The sequence below is a fragment of the Temnothorax longispinosus genome, chromosome 1 (assembly GCF_030848805.1).
Source record: "Temnothorax longispinosus isolate EJ_2023e chromosome 1, Tlon_JGU_v1, whole genome shotgun sequence".
NCBI lineage: Eukaryota > Metazoa > Arthropoda > Insecta > Hymenoptera > Formicidae > Temnothorax > Temnothorax longispinosus.
In genome coordinates this window covers 23552448-23567595 of record NC_092358.1, presented here as the reverse complement: position 1 = coordinate 23567595, position 15148 = coordinate 23552448, and the positions used below count along the sequence as shown (strand labels likewise).

General features: G+C 35.5%; 1 protein-coding gene across 1 annotated transcript; it reads left to right on the top strand.

The window, feature by feature from the left end:
- Positions 1-6958: 6958 nt before the first annotated feature.
- On the top strand, positions 6959-14981 carry LOC139810068 (uncharacterized). The gene is made up of 5 exons (XM_071773398.1): positions 6959-7366; positions 9987-10067; positions 11134-11393; positions 11784-12015; positions 12654-14981. Exons 1-5 carry the CDS (start codon positions 7181-7183, stop codon positions 13185-13187), a joined length of 1293 nt encoding a protein of 430 aa, XP_071629499.1. The 5' UTR covers positions 6959-7180; the 3' UTR covers positions 13188-14981.
- Positions 14982-15148: the final 167 nt, after the last annotated feature.

The window sequence follows — 15148 nt, the reverse complement described above, 5'->3', positions numbered from 1 at the left end:
ATCGTAGCAGCCGGTATTGCGTTCCAGGAAGAATGGGGCACGGGGAAGAAAAGGATCGTGTGCGCTCCGCTCCGTATTGAAATTCAAATTAAAAATCCCCGGATCATAAAATTATCCCCGAAAAACGAAAAGCCGGGCGAGGTGCGCCGAGTAATTTTCGAGCAATTTCGTGGTGGGCCCCCGATCTCCCCTTTCCACGTTCCCTTTCCTTTGGATTTCTCCTCTGAGCAATCCTGCTAGAAAATAATGACCTGCGCCGCCGGCGACCATATGGTCGCGCGCGAGATGGTCTTCTCTCTCTCTCTCTCTCTCTCTCTCCGAAAAGACGAAGTGCACGAGTGAGACTCGGGGTTCACTTTGACGTATCCCAGATACCGCCGGACACTTCTGCTTCTCTTCCAAATGATGGATCGACGCGCGTCTCTGGATCGAGCATGACGAAGCCAGGACGAAGCGCGAAGGTATAGGAATTTCAGGACACGTCGCTCTGAATTTTCCGGATCGTTCGAACGATTTACACTGTTTTCTAACCCCGCTTCTTATACTCAAGAAGAATTCTACTAAAGTAATTTATTGTATAACTTAAAACATTAAATCCTTGTTATAATTTTAATTTTAAACAATTAAATCGTGTAGATTTAATTCCGGGTTGGAAGGGTATTAATGTTCCAAGATAGCTGTGTTTCAAGACCGACAAATTTGCGGCGCGCAGTCTATTAAGTTGGAATATATGTATATGTACAGTATGTACATTACAATTCGTTAATTCTTTACTTAAGTATAGAATACATGTACACCAACACCTTGTTATGGCTCGATGCTCCTTTGTCTTTGATTTGATTTCTAATCTTGTGTGAGCCTTTACTATTATATAATTTTAATCTTCCTGGATTTATTTAATTTACGCTATTTTATACAATCCGCTCTCTTATACAAAAATAATTCTAATGTGACAATTATGGTTCTGTTATTAAACTCGTTTATATTCTGTGTATATATATAAGTAATTTCATCACGCATTATATCAATTTGTCTATCGTTATACGAAATAATTTTACAGAGTGTGATGGCAAACTCTTGAATCGTTTATCTGAAAATAAAATAAAATCTCGCCTGCGCATCTATACACGCTCTCATCTTGCCGAATTTAATTTCCGTCCCTCCCGCATCCAACAGCGTTCTACTTTTTTGTTTTTTCTCTTCCGCTTCTTTTCTCTATAAAATATGCTAAACGCCCGCGGAGCCACGGCGCTCCCACCGACACTGTTATTTACGAATTACGAACGTTGTAAACGATGGAAGAGCATAATGATCGCACGATGAGGTCCCGGCCAATTTCGCCGCTTCGAGCCTTACTGCGTAACCTTAATGCGGTTAGGCCCGATATGCGGCCTACTGGGGTTCCTAGGATCGACCTGGCTTGATTACCCGTCACGTAACTTTTTAATCCAAGATGAAAAAAATTGTGGTTAGAAATTATTATATATACAATATATAATAAAAATTATATTAAAATTAAAATTATTACGAAATATGGAAATATTTTTAGATACATATTCTAAGTGAAGAAATATTTAAGACATTTTTAAAAGACATATTCTTCATGTAATGCATGTAATTTAATTTCGCAGAATCATAGGTCCTAATTATCTTTTCTAAAATGATAAAAAATTGCAACATGTTTCCTCGTATAAAAAATTCTTTTTGCGGTTTGCGTGGTTTTCGCGACTTTACGATTGTGCCCTCAGCGACGATTAGGCAGCCGGTCCAACAATTCTCCTTTTCATCACAAAATGGTGAATCCATTGAAACACATGGGCCATATAACTGCACATATGCACGTGCGTGCGAATATTAGCCGTGTTACCTTTTGTGAACGCCTTTTGTCATGCAAGACCAGATATTGCAATCACGAGAAAGACGCGCGGTAAATTAACGGGGTGTGAAGAACACGAAAATACATTGTTCTTTTGTGCATCGACCAATTTGGAAATTTGCATGTGGCATCATATTTACAATTTGCGTTTACATGCGGTACATATACCTACAAAAAATATGAAGTACAGAAACTGCTATATAATTCAGTTTTACAGGTTATTTCCGTAAATAATATTTCGGGTAAGGTATACATATGTACATATATTTCGATGTGTTTTTTAATATATAAATATATTGCAAAATATATTAAACTTTAATTAATAAAATTTGTATTTAAAATATTTTCATATTTCAATAAAATCTCTCGTTCCCTCTCTTTATAAGATATTTTATTCTTTTTCCTTATTTTCTATCGTAAATAATGATTACGTCGCCGATCAAATTCCATGGGGATTCTAGTACTATCCTGACAATTCTTTAAAAAATAAAACTATTGAAATTGGAGTATAACAGCAGCTTTAAGTATGGCAATAATTTGTCGGTCGTAGTAAATCGCAATCGTCACCACATTGTCGGGAAAAAGGACAAAAATTAAAATTAACGTTGTCCTTACAAGATAGTGGCGTCAACGAAACCTTGAAGGAAGAAGCTAGAGCATATAAATCTTTTCTGTTTCGGAAAGATGGAACGTGGGACGGGACAATTGACTTTCTTGTTCGCTTGCCTGCAGATCACATTCGTAATTACCGTATCAAGACCTTCGAAAAGCCTGTATTTTTTTAAACCATCGAATGGGATACCTTATAATACAAAAAAATTTTTGCAAAATCATCCTAATTTCCGTGAAAAGACGACCGACCATAATTTCCGGAAAAAAACAATGAATGAAAGCGATTATGAAAATGTTTTGTGAGAATATTCGAAAGAATATCTAACAAAAGATACAAACGGTTCTAAAAAGAAACGGTCCTAAAGGAATTTCAGGAATATTCCTATTCTTCACAATATGTGTATTTTTTATTATACAATGTACTTATGCATTCTCCATGTTCGTTTCTTTTATCGAGAAAAAATATTTACCGCACAAGATTATTGATATATACTACCATTAAATATTATATACAAGTTGAAAAACTTATAATTTTTTCCTAAAAAGATGCGATGGGTAACTCAATAGAAAAATTCAATTTACAGCATACACAATGTGTGAATGTCAATTCTAAACTCAAAACTAAAAGATTTTGATGGCGATTTTGAGGGCGATTCCCCTCTTCCTTTCACGCTGTGAAGAACGTCAATGCTTTCAAGAGTGAAAAGCTCTGAAACTTAATAACGCTATCTCCTGTAGTAATATACCATAATGTAGCGTTTACAATATAACGCAAAGAAGTGGAAGAAGAGCGAAGAAAAGCAGAAAGTACGTCTCCCCGCGCGACAAAGTCGTAAACTTCCCAATCACGCTTTTGACCCAAGAATGTCCCACCGGTGGCTGGATGGACTATAAATTCTGCTTTTTGAGAATTTGTCAGATGTACTGTGTCGGTCGATCCCCGCCAAAGTCCTCCTCCGTAGAAAAGTTGAAATCCAAGGCTCCTCAATAGCGACTTCCACCATCACCTGTCGTTTAGAGAAATATGTCTGCGCCGCAGCTTAATCCGCATGACGGCGCAAATCGAAGAGTAAGGGGAAGCGAGGCGACCACAATAAAAATTTGTCACTGCCACATTTGACGCGAAAACTGCCTTTCAAAGCTCTCGCTTTCCTTCCTCGATGAAACGAATCGGCCTGAATTTTCCGCTTTGTTAGTCAACGATCTTTTAGGCTCATTCGACAAATAGTGCGCGAATGATACCCTAGGTCGTTATTGTCCTCGAAATAAACTATCAAAATTTGCAGGATGTTAATTCTACGTTCAGAATAATTTTGCGTCTGAAACAATGCGGCGCCATTAATAATAAATAAAGATGCCGAAATACTCTCCTTTCTTAATAATTACTTTTTACGAAGCGAGATACAAAAGTAGTATTTTGTATAACAAAGATTCTGCAGAACACGAAACAAAAAGTGTCCGGAAGAAAGCAGTTGCGGTAAAATACGAGCAATAGATAAAATCTGTATCTCGATCAGTAAGACGAGTAAGGCGACTGACGAGGAAAGATGAGGGTCTTACAAGTTCTGCCTCTTACAGGATAGAACTAAATCCTGGAAAATGGACATAATCGCACGGAAAATCGCACGACCCGAGATAATCTTTCGTGTCCCCAAAAGCCGATAAACAATCGGCTACAGCGTTCGTAAGAAGTACAGAACTCGTACACTCGTGACAGACGGAATGCGATAATGCGATAGTTGTTCTTTCGTGAAAAAAAATAAAATGAGACAAGAATGCATAACAAATGCTCACCGAATCCTAGGAAAATATTTTCATGCTATCTATGGCGGATGAACCAAAATCATTCAAAAATGTTGAGGCCACGAACATTGAATGTAGAATGACTGACAAAACAAAAAGGTATTTCGCGGAATAGAAAGAGATATGCAAATAGACAATAAAAAAATATTATCTTTTAAAATAAATAAGAAAAAAATAAAAAGAATTCTTATATCTTGCATATTAAACATATTTAGAGACGTTGTTATAAATTGAGTTTTCCGTAAAAATAATATAACAGTAGTAGTAGTGGTTTCTTCAATTATGGAAATATTTCTAAAGAAATTATCTCTAAAAGATAAATATAATGTAAAATTCCAAAAAAAGCATAAAAAAATAGCTCAAGAAAAATTGACATGATGCAATTAACAAAGTTTGAAACTTCAAATTATTATTTCGCATTAGACCGTTAAGGGCAATGGACGGTTGCCTAGAACACAATACGTTGCGCGAAGCAAGAACCAACTCGATAATCAATCATTTCTAATTGTTATTGACGGAAAACCAAGAGACTGATTAATCACCGCGTAAATCACATGTTATTCTCGAGTTCTGTACGCAGGAGCTATGTGTGCTAAGATAATATTTGTGTGCACGTCCGAGCGAAGCGAAACGGAGCGGAGCTGAGCCGCGCTGGTCCAGGTGTGAGAAAAGCGCGGCGCACAATGAAACGTCACTCTCGCGTCTATTGAAGGAGCCTTCGCGATCCGTGTGCACCACCCCTAAACTACGACCGCCTAGATGAATGGATCATTCGGGCCCCCTTTTTCTATTTTACCGTCGGGCACAAGCGCGAGGGATGCAACCCAGCTTTCTCGTACCTTCGCTCTTAGCGTCACGTATATTTCACCCTACAATCACAGCCGCCGCGGACAAATACCCTTATTTGTACACATCCTGTGCATTGTGACGTAGCGCGCGGCACCCGTAGACCCCGACTTCCGGCGGGAGACGCAGTACAGTCTGTTCATCCGCCTCGTTTTCCCTCCCACTCCCATATCTTTTATTTTTCTTCCCCGATTGCGAGGATGAGTGGAATTGTTCATGTACCTGCTGAATGAGAGGGAAGGGCAGAGTACGCAACGAATTTTCGAAGTAATATCAAACTTCGATGGATGGGTCGGTCATTTGATCCGCAGTGCGTCTGTTTCCGTTCAAGGATCCACACTGGATCTTCTCCACCTTCTTTCTTACATTAAGACTCCCCACAGTGGACCCCGGATGTTGGATAGGCGGAACGCCTAATTGCGCTTAAATTTCGTGACCATAATGGTAAGGTTGAAGCGTGACCGCGCTCTCTTCTGAGAAATCCGAAAAATCAAAACCTATTATTATTTATAATATTATTAGCAACGAATATGTTATAAATAATTTGTAGAAATATACAGTTTTTAATACAAATAATAAATACCTTCAGTAATTTCTGATTTAATAAAATTAAATTATAAAAAAATATATATATGTTTCATAGATGCCTTATTTATACCTGACTACCCAATAGAAAAAGTCTACAAGCATAATTTTTAATGTAGTTACAGGAAATTCTTCATAATTAATAATAATCTTTCTTATTAAAAAAAATTTTTTTCTTGTAAATCGAGCGTACAAATTTCCTCGAAAAAAAGGATGAATCGTAAAGCACGTATCTAGATGATGTAGCAAATCGTTTCTACCATATCTTCACATAATAATTACACTCGGGACCTATTATAATTATCTACTCTCCGGTTTTCGATACGAGATCCCCGCACGGCATATGGCCCAAAAAACGCCATCTTCCAACCAACCACTTTTCTACCACAATGAAACTGGCCATTTGGCGGCACTTGGATACGAATCAAAATTAACTTTACTCGCGGGACAAATTAAATTTTCTTCCTCGTCGCTCGTGAAATCACGGCGCTTTATGGTTTGTTACAATATGGAATTTAATATTAATTAGAATATAATATGTAAAATTTAATAACAATTACGAATAGCAAGCACATTTGAAAATTATAATTTATATTAAAATTTTAATTATAAATTATCTACGTTTTTTGGCATTTTGCATACATTGTGCAGGCATGATTATTCTCGGTTTAAAAAGGATAAAAGAATTGAAACTCAATTGTATAGAAAACTAATGGTTTTTCTTTTGTTCAGTATCGCTATTGTGTCATGTCATGGAAAACTGTTTTCAAGGAAAAAAAGTCAAAAATTCTTTCAAGAAATACCAGTTGTTTTCTATTTGAAATCGGTTCATCAATCACTATCATAGAAAAATCATTAGTCATTATGCTACAAAGAAACTTATTGCTAAGTGCTACATCAAGCGTTAGCTTGCATTTTCGTATTATTATTTAACTGTTTATTAATTCGTTGTTCATTCTATTTACCATTATTATTCACAGAGTCATTCGTCATTCAACTAAAATATTATTTGTTTCACAAAGTATATATTCTAATCCGAGCAAGAAAATATTCGTAGCGTCGCGACTTCTTCAACAAACTGGCCTACATTTCATGTAAGCTGAATAATTCGGTCAAGACTGAGACCTCGGGGCAGGCCATATGCTGAGGCTGAGAGACGACGACGTATAATTACGAGGGATGCTCTTCACGGTAACTCAGCAAGGGTGGGGACCCGAAAACCCGGGGAGCGCGCAGTGGAGGGACGCGCGGTTATATAAGGAAGTAGCCGAACCCCGAAGGACCGCAGTCGCACCGAAATTTCGTTCGTGGAACCCACGCCCGTGGCTCTCGTGTCCAGCCGGCACGATCCGTGATCGATCAGATCGCGAAATATCTTGGAGTTTTAATCGAAAGAAAATAATAATAGTAATTTTGTGGTGAAAAAAGTGAGGAATATAAGGTTCTCTGTTATCGAAGATGAGGATGAAGATCGCATGGCTTCCGGCGCTGATATTTTGCGCGACCTTGGCCTTGGCGGCCGCCAAACTGGATTTCGGACCGTTCATCCAGATCGCGCAGTGCCGATCGATGTGCCTGCGACATCACATGATCGACGGCAACTGCTGGGAAATAAATAAAATTCCAATAAGTGACTGTCAAAAGGTAATTAAGAACGTCTTGCACCACGTCATCTTTTTCTAACAAATCAACTTGATACTCGATACGAGAGTCGCGCACGACAGTCGCTTTTGGAAAAATTCCAAAGATAGTAAAACGCTTCTTATTTCTAATCAGCAACATGGAATAATTGTGCTGCTTCTAAAACCGAGATTAAAACCAAGAAACGTAAAAACAAATATTATACTTCCTGCATTCCAATATAACTTATCGACAAAATGGTTGAAAATAATTTACGATTTTATTATTCGTTCCAATATTAATATTTCTAATAAAAAATGTCGGAAAATTTTAATTCCAAGAATTTAAAAGGTATCCCAATAATTGCAAAAATTAGTTAAAAATAATCAATAACTAAACTTAATTTATTATCTGCCATGGAATGAAATTCGCAATGGAATAAATGTAAAGTTGTTAGTCTTTTACTTTTTTAAAGTTATACATAAAAAAGTACGATGTATATATCTTTATTTAACATTTTTCTATATTATGAAAACATTTTTATTAAAAAAAAAGAAATAAACAGAAAGTGTTTGTGCAACGTAATCTTGTGTGTATTCTACGTACGTGTGCGGCCCAAAAGTGGCACTGATCGCAACCGGAAATCGGATAGGGTGCCACTAAATCTTTGAGTGTCGATTTTATGAGGAGAGAGTGCCGTGGAAAATCACCAGGTGTGGTCGCCACCCCCTGAGCACATATGGATGAGAATCGCAGTTAGGGGGGACTTGGGGAACGTCCAACAACGCGCGCGCGAGGGCGTTGCTCATTTTATGTTAAAGGGGGTGTCCATTAATTTCGAGAGATCCATCGATTCCATGTCCCGCGAGACCGAGGGGGCCGAGCGTACAAATTTATGTACGGGTCCCTGTGACGAACACGGGGGCGAGGGAGCATCTCGCATTAGAATAACGGCCTGCAGAGAGGCGGGAATAAACCCTTAACGAACACTATACAGTTGGTCACCTCCTCCTCTTTCTCGAGAAAAGAGGAAGACTGATCATGCAGCGACATTGTGACATCGAAGGAAAGGGGAGAGGTTTCTTCGCAACTTTTGATTATTTTAATCCCGAGAGTAAAAGTTTCAAAGAAAAGTTCATTGAATCGAAATATTATTGATGTATTACAAAAGTTTGTACGTACGTGATATAATGCAGAGTGTGGGGAAAAAATAATATACTTTCAATGTATAGGATTCGTGTATTGATTCAAAATACGTGAAGATGATATTTTCTGCTTAAAACAAATCTCTTAAAATTTAATATATAAGTTATAATATTATAAATAATATCTAATAATTGTAATATTACTAAAAAATAAAATTAAAAAAATAAATCTAATATAAAAAGTTTTTTAACAATAATAATAATGAACACAAATGTGAAGATAATTATGCTTCTTTTCTAATATTTCTCTAATATATTATTAGAAAAAATATGCATGGAGAATATTTTTTTTTTATTTTTATTTTTCTTTTCATTTCATTTTCTTCCATTCTTGGATCTTGCATTATTAAAAATCCTTATTTTTCTTTTGCAAATATTCTAAATGATTGCCGCTCTTTTCACCCATTTATTTCGAGCCCACTGTCGAACAAACGAGTCACTGAGTTTCAGATTAAGATTAGAATGATGCCTCTTGTTTTATGATTTAAAGTAATAATCGTAATAATATTTTAGGCTGATTAATTATCGATCGATAGAGCACGCAAGATCGGCGGGCCTGATTTGGCTGAGAAAACTAATCGGTGTTAAAAATTTAGCAGTTCTGTAAAAAAATAGTAGATCGTGTAGTATATATTTTTTAAGCAGAAATGTAATGTGCATTAAGATGTAAAAGTATAATACTATATTAATGATATAAATGAAAACATACCCCTTGGGACCTGAATTTCTTTCGGGTTTTGAGCAAGGGAATATTTCGGCATGGCTTTCGGGAAACATCATTAGCGAGAAACCCACGGGGCCCTTCGTTTCTTCGAAGCGGAGAATCGGGCTTAGCAAGGGTACGCGACTAAGAAGGGTAATCGAGAATCGAAAGAGAGAGAAAAAACGGAGGGACAGAGATAGGCTATGAGAAAAAAAGAGGGAAAAAGAATTTAGGAACAGGGCGAGTCCACTCGAGAGTCGGTACCCCAATAAATATGAAGACAACGACAACGACGATGCCTGTTGTGCCCGGAACAGGTTGGAGCTAATTCAGTTCCCCTTTCTCTCCCCCTGACCCCCTTTTCCACCTTCCTCACGGTGTTTCGCCCTCTTCCTCCTCCCTCGCTTCTTCTTCTCTCCTTAAATCGCTCGAATCAACGTTTTTTATCCTGCCCTTCCCTCTGCATCAAATCCCCTCTCTTCTTTCTCCCTTTAGTAACTCCTCTTTCTTCTCGTGCATCCCATGCATGCCGTGAGAGGTTTTTTATTTGCTGCTTTATCTCTCCCGTCTAGACTTCTCAATCTTTTGAAAAAATTAAAGAATTTGACAATTTAAGAATTTAAAACCTATAATAATTCTTATAAATTGAAAATTTGGGAATTTAAAAAAATGTTAATCTAAAAAAATCTGCTATCTTAAAATTGAATAAGATTTTCATTTAGATTTCTTTTTATAGTGTTGGGACACTTGTGAACATCTCGGTGTTTTGGAGAAAGAAGAATATCGAGAAGATATATGCACGACGCACAGTCAAGATGTAAGTAAACAAAAAGTTCTCAATCTATTTTTGGTTCATCGACTGTTATATATATTTCAATGTCTATCTCATTTCAATCTTTTTTATTTAATTTTAATTTAGACGAATAATATATGACTGACGATTCAAGGTTTCGTTCCGTTAAACTCGCTAACACCTGACATTCTACTCCTTACATGAGACAAAATGCCTATTACAACATTATTATTATACATATCTATATATATATGTTTATTTATTATGCAGTATTTAATTATTTCATATATTTTATTTAATATGTCTATTTTCACACATACATATTTTGTCTATATTTATTTTACTCTTTCTCTTTCATTTATTTAATTTATATTCGTATTACTTGCATATTTTTATTTTACTCTTAATATTTTTATATATATCTAATAATTGTTATAACAAAAAATATGAAACGTAATATACACTCACAACGGCATCTCAAAGATTTTTGCCATTCGTATCCGGACTATCTTTTTTTTAAATCTCTTCGAAGCGGATTCGCGCGCCGTTTTAGATCGTCATCTTTGATCAGAGCTTCGTGTTTCTGATGCTTTTACGAGTACGAAGGTAACCTAGATCGATCTGTCTAGCCCTTCATTACGCCTCGAGGCGAGGGGGCTAGTTCGTCCAAGCGCGAGGAAAATCTCGATTGTCGCTTGAAGATAACTTTCGATTCTACGGGAAAGAAAGGAAAGTCTCACACAATAAAGTCTAGTAGAGGACGAAATCCTTAAAACCGACTACCTGCTATTTTCCAGGGAGATTCAGCATAGAACTAGGACAAAAAACCGGGATCTCTCAAATGTTTAGGGAAAAAAGCGATTTACTATTTTTTCTCTTTGTTAATTTTAATTTGTTATACGAAAAATTAAGATTTATGAAATGTTATTTAATCACAAAAAGTAGTCACAATAGGAAGAAAAATTTAATGAATATATCTGTAAAACCTCGTCTCAGACAATTTATGTAAATTGATATAAAAATGTATAAAATAGATACAATACATCCCTTATGCACCTTCTCTGTATAAACATATGCCTTTCTTTTTCAGTGTCAAGGTTGTGAAACCGCGTGCACATTTTTTCAAACACGCGGGATGGAGGAAGAGAAATACGAACCGATCAAATTACCGGCTCCTGAAGAAAACGAAACTATCCACATGAACGACTATGACGTTGCTGTGTTAATGAACAAGAATTTGGAAGGAATGTGGGAAGAAGAAAATTATTACTACGCAAAACAGCAGCCTACAATGATACCGGGCGGCTGGGTCATCGTCGTCGCGGAGGACGGCGTGGTTAGACACTACAGGTATTTTGTCTTTTTTTTAATGTAACCTTTATGCAGGTATTTTCACAAAAAAAATATCAAGAAAATAACTTCCAGCAAAAATACAAAAAATCTAAAAATAAATACACTTGAGACAAACGTTTAAAAGATTCAGTTGGGGACTTTAATGTAAGGGGTCTGATATAGTTCACGGTATAAAATGAGAAACAATATACAAACATATAGTCTCGTTTATTTTGATTATATTTGAAACATTTCTATTGCTTACGATGAGTTTGTTTCAATGAAATGTAAATATTACTTATAACCGAAATAATAACTTTTTGAAAAAATGTTTTTTTAAAGAAAATAGCTAAACTTTCTTTTTCTTATTCATTTTTGTCATTAATAAAATCATTATCATTATTATAGTTGGGAAAAATGGAGGCCAAAACTGGAAACGCTCAAAGCCTACGGTCCTCTCTATCAGGCCTATATTACGTGGCACGACTGGCGAACTCAATTAAATAATCAACGCGAAAGGATTTCCTCAAATTACTTTAAAACTATCTTTGAGCGCTGGGCCAAGAAGGAGAAGCATTACAAATCGTCCTTCGTCGTTACCTGGCAACAAGAGACGGGAGACGGTGTTATGGGCAACCAGGTAATTAAACATTTTGCAAGTGGATTCAAATCTGAGCTAACAATAAGTCGTTTCGATCTCTTTATGTCTATTAAGAAACAATACTTGCAAGTAAGTTTAAATTCGTCAAAATTACTTAAGAAACAAAAATGATATTATCAAGTAAAATTGAATACATGTCAATACAATTGAACACAATATGACGATAATCTTTCGTACTTTTTACTTTCATATGATGTATATTTCAAATTTTTAGTGAGACTGTGACATTTTTTGAGTGGCACTTGAATCTTAGGGATCACAACTTCATTAGAATTCTAAATTTGAAAAAATAGAAAACAAATAGTAGAGTGAAAAAGTAGTTAATGCTATTATTTTAAAGTAATATTAAAAAAATTATAGATTGATATAAAATTTATAATAATAGTAAAATTTATAAAAAGAAAGAAAAATTTTATCTCTTTTTAATAACAAATTAATTAATGAATTTTCAAATATCGCCATACATTCTTAAAAAGTTTGTTTAAATCAAGTTGTGAGAATATGACAAATGAAATTGTACTTTTATAAATAATGCCCAAAATTCATTAAATAAAAATCAAATGGTTAAAATAATTCAAATTCCTGCATGCATATTAAATTTGATTCTATTCTTACAGGTAACAGATAGCGAATCGGCACAGATTTCTTTGCCATGCGGTAAATATTTGGTTAGAATAGCCACCGATGACGGTCCCGGTAGCTATCCGATCATCATCGACACTGGAGTCTGCGGAACCCTGAAAGTATCAGTCTGGAACCCAAAATACTTTTTAGACGACCCAGCAGTCGTGGGGTTCATGGGAATCGTCTCGGCAAGCCTTTTGGGAATCCTCTACTTTAGACTTCAATATTTAGCTAAAAAGTATCGAATAAAGATTGCAAAATGGAGCGAGGTAGAAAAAGAGAGCAAGATAGAAGAGGGGCACTTAACGGAGACGGAGAAGAGGCTGATGAAGGAGAGAAACCTGACAAAGATGCAGAAGAAACTGATGAATCAGGGTGTGCTGAGATTGTGTTCTAATTACAGTCATCCCCCAGTCCAACTATTGCGAGTCAAAGAAACGGACATTAATGTTAACGCAAGTGTAAAAGTGCAAGACGCGAGTGCGAGCACGCAAGGTGCGAACGCAAATGTGATTCAGGAAACTTAGGTACTCCTCTAGAAAAGTTGGAGCTGGAACTTTTTCTTCTTGCTTAACTTAGCGAGAACAACTCAGGGACTTTATTTGCTCTCATAAGAGCGTAGTCTTCCGCTCTTCCGCTTTCAACAGTGTGCAGGATGAAAGGTACATAAATCAGGTATCTGGCGTTTCTCTGTCACAAAGGCAAACGAATTATCTCGATATTTGCGCACACTATGTATCTATATTATATCATATTTATCAAAAATTTAACACAAACAAAGACACGATATAAGGCAAATGAGAGCTATACTCTGATATTAAAACGAGAAATTTAAAATTTGTTTAATAAATTTTAAATCTTTCGTGTATTTCCAAGTACACGAATTTCCAACATACTAAACCGCGCGCCGATTTTTTGTCGTACTGAAACACAGTTTTCGTTGGAGCATTAGAATCCCTTATCCCCCCCCCCTAACGATTAAATTATTTGATGCTAATTTTAAGCATCTAAATTGATATAAAGAATTTATTGCAAAAAATATTACCTCAGCCAGGGTTTGAACCTGGAACCTCCCGTATAAGACTACCATCCCCAGTGGGAACCACCCATGGCACTTACTATTACTGTGAGATCTTCAAAAGCCGATAAACAAACTATCACTATTACTATTAATAGTTTATTATATTATATTTATAGAATATTTAAATGGTACAAGGAAACTGCTTTTTTTCATTTAATCCCCACTGCAATATGCATAGAAGTAGTGTGACACGAATACAAAGCGGTGGCAAAGTTCAAACGGAATCAAAGCAGTATAGTACTGCGACTGAGGATGATCGAGATTAAATACAATTGTGATTTTAAAATTAGCATCAAATGATTTAATCGTTAGGGGGAGATAAGAGATTCTAATGCTCCAACAAAAACTGTGTTTTCAGTCCGACAAAAAATCGGCGCGCGGTTTAGTATGTTGGAAATTCGTGTACTTGGAAATACACGAAAGATTTAAAATTTATTAAACAAATTTTAAATCTCTCGCTTTAATATCAGACTATAGCTCTCATTTGCCTTATATCGTGTCTTTGTTTGAGTTTCTGGGGAGAGCTTGTTTTTTGCAAAAATTTAACGATAAAGATTTTATAGCAGTTGTTTACCTCACAGCAATAGCCAACAGATAAATATAATAGAATTTATGATTCATTCGAAAATCTTAAGTTAAAATTATTTTGTAGAGTAAAATAACTTGTAAATATAGACAAATAATTATATCTAATATGCAGTGAGTAAAACAATAATTTGCACGTACATCTTTTTTAATTGTACCTTCAAGTAGCAGTTTTCTCTTTAGGCAAAATTGTCATTAAAAAGAGATCAAATGTGTAAATGCATATATTATGTTGTGAGATGTATCGAGCATTATTGGTACATGTGCTATTGAATTGTCTAACAGTATTTTTGTAAATATTCTATTATAAGTAACTACACATGTGTACGAATAAGGCAAAGAATGTGGGAAGATAAAATGTACAAATGAGAGCTTAGTAATTATAAGGCATACGAACAGTGAATAAGAAAGTAGCGATTAGTTGAAGTTTTACAGACTCTTGGATATATATATATTTTTTTTTACGTAATGGAGTACATAAACACACGTTGTTCTAGCTCAATGCAATGCAACGAATAGACTGAATTCTAAGAGTTCCTATCGCCGAAAATTGACAAGCAGCGTCGAACTCCAAATATTTATTTGTAAATAGCTGCAGTCTTGTACAATACTTGTATTATATAATTCATAGCAAAATAAATAAATGTCAAGACCAAAAATTCTCACATTTTATGTTATATATTTCTTTACACACACGTAACATTAATATTACTTTATAATACTGTATACATTTTCTATTCTGTTTTTTCTTTTTACGTAAAAAATCCGAATTTTTAAATATAAAAATCTCGAAATAAAACATTTTCGAAGTTATCATTTAAA